Below are 7,500 nucleotides of genomic sequence, written 5' to 3'. Positions count from 1 at the left end.
TATTTCTAAAGAAACACGACAACGTATAAAAGGCTCCATTACCTTGTAGCTCACGTTATGGCTCCGTAGCAGACGTTTTTATAACAATAGGCTAACGATTGGGTCATAACCACGAGACTTCCTGTCTCATAGTAGAGGAGTTACCGTATAGTACAGGAGAAGCTCTCAGGCAGTTTGGACTTCCATCAGCTGTTTAAGTGTAATGACTAATGTTAACTATCATTTTAGTGATCAATAATGAGCCTGTGTCTATGTTATCTCCTTACATATACCTACGCTCTCCGTCTCTGCTAGATTGGGAATGATTGAGATTTCTCTTGGCACAGCTACCAGAAGACTTCCAACTTTCAGACAGGTTGCTCACGTCACATCTACGTCTTCAAGCTCAGTTGGAGGCTGCTCAGTAACGCTCGGCCATCACCGGGAAAGAGACGTCACTGGTCTCTGTAGAAGTCTACGGCGTCGCTGTGTCCATTTCTTTAACTAAACTTTGAGATCTGAGGGAACGCCCCCAGAAACGGCCTCACCTAAACCATATAATGGCGTGAAAACCCTGATTATGTGCTTGTATTATGTTGTTGTTGTTAGAAGAGGGTGGCAGCTGCGGCGGGCCGGTACCGGGAGTCACTGGACTGGGCTACTCCGGAGGAGGAGGAGGAGGAGGAAGAGGAGGGGGAGGAAACTCTGGCTGGGGAAGAGGAGGAGGAGGAGGAGGAGGAGGAGAAGAAGAAGCTCAGTGGGAACGAGGAGCCAACCTGAAGGAGTACTACGCCCGGAGAGATGAACAGGAAGCCCAGGATGTAAGAGACTTCCTCACATCGACATTTTCGTTGCTGTTTCCATCTTTTTTACTTTTTCTTAGATTTTCCAACATTTCCAGCACCAGGTCCTGCAGACATCTGACTGTGATCAGACGCTGTGGCTGCAGAGATAGAAGTGTTCAACATGTTTTAAACCACTGAAATAAATCCTTTGTCATCGCTGCAGACTCTGGAGTCAGAGGAGGTGGACCTGAACGCTAATCTCCACGGCAACTGGACGCTGGAGAACGCCAAGGCGCGTCTGAACCAGTTCTTCCAGAAGGAGAAAACCAGCGCCGAGTACAAATACAGCCAAGTGGGACCGGATCACAACAGGTTTGAACAGCTGGAAACACCAATCCTGCCAGACAGGGACTCCTCGTGTGTGTCTGTGTGTGTGTGTGTGTGTGTGTGTGTCTTGCGTGTGTGTGTCTCCATGTCTGTCTGTCTGTCTGTGTGTGTGTGTGTGTCCATGCGTGTGTGTGTGTGTCTCCATGCGTGTGTGTGTGTGTCTCCATGCGTGTGTGTGTGTGTCTCCATGCATGTGTGTGTGTGTGTCTCCATGCGTGTGTGTGTGTGTGTGTGTGTGTCTATGCGTGTGTGTGTGTGTGTCTCCATGCGTGTGTGTGTGTGTGTGTCTCCATGTCTGTCTGTGTGTGTCTCCGTCTGTGTGTGCGTCCGTGTGTGTTTGTGTGTGTGTGTGTGTGTGTCAGGATGTTCCTGTGTGTTTTTCTGCCTGACTGCTGTAAACCCAGAGACCTCCGGCGTGTGTCGGCTACACCAGAGAGATCTCACTGTTTGAATATTATTATTATTATATATAATCTAACAAAGCTGAGAGACAGACACCGGCTAAATCCTGGTTTTAAAACCATGTTTTGGTTCAGGGCACCCGCAGGCTCTATGAAGTATTTTAAAAAGTCCTCAATTGAATGTAGAAAAAAGCATCAAAAACAGACAAGAGGAGACACAGATGTTGGAGGAAAAGGGACAAACGGTTCTCAAACAGTCCTGTTAGGCCTCCTGCCCACTGGCTGCGAGGCGTGAGCGTGGCGTTTCTGTTGCATGTGAGCTGCGTGGCATTTTCTATGTCTTTACACACCGCAGACGCCACACAGCTGACACGCTCACGCCACACAGCTGACACGCCACACAGCCGACACGCTCACGCCACGCAGCTGACACGCAGCCGACACGCCATGCAGCCGACACGCCACACAGCTGACACGGCACACAGCCGACACGCTCACGCCACGCAGCCGACACGCTCACGCCACGCAGCCGACACGCCACGCAGCCGACACGCTCACGCCACGCAGCCGACACGCCACGCTCACGCCACGCAGCCGACACGCTCACGCCGCCGACACGCTCACGGCACGCAGCCGACACGCTCACGGCACTCAGCCAACACGCTCACGCCACGCAGCCGACACGACACGCCACGCACGCAGCCGACGCAACACGCTCACGCCACACAGCCGACACGCTCACGCCACACAGCTGACACGGCACACAGCCGACACGCTCACGCCACGCAGCCGACACGCTCACGCCACGCAGCCGACACGCTCACGCCACGCAGCTGCCACGCAGCTGAAACGCCACGCAGCCGACACGCTTACGCCACGCAGCTGCCACGCAGCCGACACACCACGCAGCCGACACGCTCACGCCACACAGCCGACACGCCACACAGCCGACACCCTCACGCCACACAGCCGACACCCTCACGCCACACAGCTGACACGCAGCCGACACGCCCACGCCACGCAGCCGACACGCTCACGCCAGTGCAGCAGTCAGTGTGCAGGAGGCCTTAGCCAACATTTAGCTGGTGTTGTTAGGTATTTACATCTTGAGTGAGTTTCCTGTCTGGTCAGGGAACACGGCGGGGACGCCAGAACTCCCGACCACACTGAAGGAAGACACGGGACAGCGTTTAGGTTCAGACTAAAGCTGTCCCATGGGTGCAGCTCGGTGGAGGCTGGTTGTGAGTTCTGGTGTCGCTGTGTTTCCCCGCAGGGCAGACAAACTGAGCTGTTGATTGGTGTTTTTAAATCTCAAGTCTGGCAGAAAAGCACACAGGCCTCCTCCTGACGGAGAGAGAGAAGACACGGCAGGTGAGTTCATGGCTTTGGTACCAGGCTTGTTGTCCGTTTTATTTTGAAAAGCGTGGAGGAAGTGAAGCTGCCATGTTTGTTTTTGTGTCTGCAGAAGCTTCATAGCGGAGATGCAGCTGTTTGTCAAACAGCTCGGCAGAAGTAAGACTCTCAAATACTCTTCATCTACGTCTCTATGAAGTAGAGATTTTAAAATATTACCACTTTTTCTCTTAAAATATTAATTTGTGTGTGTGTCTCTTTGTGTGTCTCTTTGTGTCTGGCTGTCTGTGTGTGTCTTTGTGTGTGTGTGTCTGTCTGTCTCTGTGTTTGTGTGTGTTTGTGTGTGTGTCTGTCTGGCTGTCTGTGTGTGTCTTTGTGTGTGTGTCTGTCTGTCTCTGTGTTTGTGGGTGTGCGTGTTTGTGTGTCTGTCTGTCTCTGTGTTTGTGTGTGTGTGTTTGTGTCTGTCTGGCTGTCTGTGTGTGTCTTTGTATGTGTGTGTGTGTGTGTGTCTGCCTGTCTCTGTGTTTGTGGGTGTGTGTGTGTGTCTTTGTGTGTCTGTCTGGCTGTCTGTCTTTGTGTGTGTGTCTCTTTGTGTCTGTCTGGCTGTCTGTGTGTGTCTTTGTATGTGTGTGTCTTTGTGTGTCTTTGTGTGTGTGTGTCTGTCTGTCTCTGTGTTTGTGTGTGTGTCTGTCTGTCTCTGTTTGTGGGTGTGTGTGTGTGTGTCTTTGTGTGTCTGTCTGGCTGTCTGTCTTTGTGTGTGTGTCTCTTTGTGTCCGTCTGGCTGTCTGTGTGTGTCTTTGTATGTGTGTGTCTTTGTGTGTGTGTGTCTTTGTGTGTGTGTGTCTGTCTGTCTCTGTGTTTGTGTGTGTGGGTGTGTGTGTCTTTGTGTGTCTGTCTGGCTGTCTATGTCTTTGTGTGTGTGTCTCTTTGTGTGTCTCTTTGTGTCTGTCTGTCTGTGTGTGTGTGTCTGTGTGTGTGTGTGTGTCTGTCTCTGTGTGTGTGTCTGTCTGTCTGTCTCTGTGTTTGTGTGTGTCTCTTTGTGTCTGTCTGTCTGTGTGTGTATATGTGTGTGTCTGTCTGTCTGTGTGTGTCTGTCTCTCTGTGTGTGTGTGTTGTTGTTGTTTAGGGATCACGGCTCGAGAGCACGGCTCCAACAAGAAGCTGGCAGCCCAGTCGTGTGCTCTGTCTCTGGTCCGGCAGCTGTACCACCTGGGTGTCCTGGAGGCGTACTCCGGGGTCACCAAGAAGAAGGAGGGAGAAACGGTGAGCGCTGTTCTAACCATGAAACTGTTTCCTGCTGGATGATTGTAGATGTTTGACATTGTGTATTTGTTTTGGTGTCCAGCTGGAGCCGTTTGACGTCAGTGTGTCTGCAGACCTGCAGCAGCAACTAGCCGCTGTCGTCCAGGAACTCGGAGTCCACATCCCTCCACCGGTGAGTCGCCCGAGCCACCAAAACTCATTCATGTGTAGATATCCAGTTTCGTCGGTCCTGTGTAGGAGGCTAACGGCAGAAACACACCGTTCGCTGAATAGCCACGAAATGCCGTGAAGCTCGCCTTTTTTTTATTTTGCCCATCGGCTGCGATTAGGGCCAGGTAGGGATGTAACCCTATGAAAATGTAACCTCACGGTTATAGTATAGTACATATAGGTTGATTAAAGACGTTATTGGGTTACTAACTTTGGCCTTCACAACACAACAGTTGTCTCCCTCACCCATCCACACACCATCTGGTTATAACCCTCCAAACCTTTGGAGGATGTAAGGTCTTCCTCTGTGTACGGGCTCGGTGAGAACACCAGGTAGGGGACTATATCGGGATATGCAACTGAAGGAAGAATCAGGGTCGCCATGGATCCAAGAAGAGGGAGCCAACTGTTAGGGATCTGCACCGCCGTCATTTCTCAAAATATCGCGCCTTTTTTGTAGTCCAAGTCCTTCCATGCCTTTGCATCTTGGACGCGTTTTGATGAGCTGTTCTCATAAAAAGTCTTCCATGTGGCTTGGTAAAAGCTGCAGAAACCCTGATCTAAGTGGCGGTTGTAATGTTTCTCTCTTTGACTGTAATGTTGAGTGTGTAACTGGGTTCATGTGGTCCCGTCCAGCCTGCCGACCCCTCCTGCAAAGTGTCTCTGGTTCAGGGGAAGATGGCAACGTTTGAGCCGTCCCAGCGCCAGAGCGGAGCAGGGGTCGTCCCGTGGTCGCCTCCCCAAGTCAACTGGAACCCCTGGACCAGCAGCAACATCGACGAGGGACCGCTGGCCTTCGTGAGTCTTTGTCCTTCAACTTTAAATACAGGAGACTAGGGCTGGGCAATATATCGATATTAGGGGTGTGACCATCTAGCCTAGCTTAGCATAGATCCTGGAGGTAACTGGCTCCATCTAGCCTAGCTTAGCACAGATCCTGGAGGTAACTGGCTCCATCTAGCCTAGCTTAGCACAGATCCTGGAGGTAACTGGCTCCATCTAGCCTAGCTTAGCACAGATCCTGGAGGTAACTGGCTCCATCTAGCCTAGCTTAGCACAGATCCTGGAGGTAACTGGCTCCATCTAGCCTAGCTTAACACAGATCCTGGAGGTTTATTGTTTGTGTTTGTTCATGTTTTACAAAAGGAAAACATGCTATCAGAACATCTCTGCTAATAAGTTTTGAATTCCAGCGCTACACTGAGTGAGTGTGATGTCATAACCCTGAGGTGTCTTTCTCCGTGTCCTCCGCAGTGCACGCCGGAGCAGATCAGTGGCGAGCTGCACGACGAGCTGATGCACCAGCTGCAACACGATGAAAACCTGCAGAAGGTCAGTCTGGCTTAAGGCTGCACAACGTATGTTAATGTCATCGCGTGTTGGTTGAGAAGGCCCGGGGGAAAGTAAATACAACATCCCTGTCATCTATCATCATCGTATCATGAATGACGACCTTATCGGAGACTGTCTGTTGAATGATTTGATTTAAATGTGCCGTTGGCCAATCAGGAATGGAGTAGACGCTTTTTTCGATAGTTGACCCTTTATTCAATGCTACTGAACTACTGTAACCATTTCACTTGCTCCCTGGATGTGTTTTAGTTTAGGTTAGGGTTAGGGTCAGGTTATTTAACGTTGACCTGTGGATGTTTTAGATCAGCGGTGTCAAACTCAGTTTCCCAGAGGGCCACACTGGAAAATAAGATTCGCATCAAGAGCCAGACATGTTTAGTTTATCGACATTAATCGAAAAAGTCAAACTTTGACTGTATTACTGCATGTCTCGTATAGTCTTCTCACTTACAGCTTGGTCGACGTAAAGCCCCAAAAAAGCAACTTAGCCATCGAATAATTGTTAACACTATACTCGACAGCAGCTAACGTTAGCCTACCGCTAGCTAGTTAACACTATACTCGACAGCAGCTAACGTTAGCCTACCGCTAGCTAGTTAACACTATACTCGACAGCAGCTAACGTTAGCCTACCGCTAGCTAGTTAACACTATACTCGACAGCAGCTAACGTTAGCCTACCGCTAGCTAGTTAACACTATACTCTACAGCTGTTAACGTTAGCCTACCGCTAGCTAGTTAACGCTATACTCTACAGCAGTTAACGTTAGCCTACCGCTAGCTAGTTAACACTATACTCAACAGCAGCTAACGTTAGCCTACCGCTAGCCAGTTAACACTATACTCTACAGCAGCTAACGTTAGCCTACCGCTAGCTAGTTAACACTATACTCAACAGCAGCTAACGTTAGCCTACCGCTAGCTAGTTAACACTATAGTCTACAGCAGCGTTAGCCTACCGCTAGCTAGTTAACGCTATACTCGACAGCAGCTAACGCTAGCTTACCGCTAGCTAGTTAACGCTATGTCGACAGCTAGCTAACGTTAGCCTACGCTAGCTAGTTACGCTACTCGACAGCAGCTAACGTTACCCTACCGCTAGCTAGTTAACACTATACTCGACAGCAGCTAACGTTAGCCTACCGCTAGCCAGTTAACACTATACTCGACAGCAGCTAACGTTAGCCTACCGCTAGCCAGTTAGTTAACACTATACTCTACAGCAGCTAACGTTAGCCTACCGCTAGCTAGTTAACACTATACTCGACAGCAGCTAACGTTAGCCTACCGCTAGCCAGTTAACACTATACTCTACAGCAGCTAACGTTAGCCTAGTTAGGGTCAGGTTTTTTAACGTTAATCCGTGGATGTGTTGCAGATCCTGGGGGAGCGCGAGCAGCTGCCAGTCAAACAGTTTGAGGAGGAGATCATGGCCGCCGTGGAGAACAACGCCGTAGTGATCATCAGAGGAGCGACAGGCTGCGGGAAAACCACCCAGGTCCCTCAGTACATCCTGGACAGCTTCATTAAGAGAGGCAAGGCCTCCGACTGCAACATCGTGGTCACCCAGGTAACGGAACCAGCCAGAAAAAACAGCCAACATTTGTAATCGACCAGCACGGTCTTCTTTCCGGTGTCAAACACCGATGATCGGCCGTCTGACAGTCTGGCGAGGTCGGTGACTCGAGTCTGGTCGGTGTGTTCTGTCCCGTCGGCCTTCATTTGGACCGATTCTGACTTGTTGAATCAGAGGGCGGGCAGTCGGACTCA

The 7,500-nt window shown here is 50.4% G+C and overlaps 1 protein-coding gene across 3 annotated transcripts in view; it reads left to right on the top strand.

Moving 5' to 3' along the window:
- The window catches only part of dhx9 (DEAH (Asp-Glu-Ala-His) box helicase 9), a 35,717-nt gene that overhangs the window by 4,908 nt on the left and 23,309 nt on the right, over positions 1 to 7,500 (top strand). The window contains exons 5-12 of one of the 3 annotated variants that reach the window (XM_078244776.1): positions 592 to 800; positions 988 to 1,136; positions 3,018 to 3,064; positions 4,032 to 4,168; positions 4,251 to 4,340; positions 5,015 to 5,176; positions 5,633 to 5,710; positions 7,109 to 7,300. In XM_078244776.1, the coding sequence (XP_078100902.1) occupies positions 592 to 800; positions 988 to 1,136; positions 3,018 to 3,064; positions 4,032 to 4,168; positions 4,251 to 4,340; positions 5,015 to 5,176; positions 5,633 to 5,710; positions 7,109 to 7,300 (1,064 nt within the window). Of the gene's footprint in view, positions 1 to 588; positions 801 to 987; positions 1,137 to 2,847; positions 2,924 to 3,017; positions 3,065 to 4,031; positions 4,169 to 4,250; positions 4,341 to 5,014; positions 5,177 to 5,632; positions 5,711 to 7,108; positions 7,301 to 7,500 lie in introns of those variants that run through there. The other 2 variants (XM_078244775.1, XM_078244777.1) reach the window with 2 other exon arrangements.

The sequence above is a fragment of the Sander vitreus genome, unplaced genomic scaffold, assembly GCF_031162955.1.
Source record: "Sander vitreus isolate 19-12246 unplaced genomic scaffold, sanVit1 ctg299_0, whole genome shotgun sequence".
Lineage (NCBI taxonomy): Eukaryota > Metazoa > Chordata > Actinopteri > Perciformes > Percidae > Sander > Sander vitreus.
The sequence above is the reverse complement of the archived record's forward strand: the minus strand, read 5'-3'. Positions and strand labels throughout refer to the sequence as shown.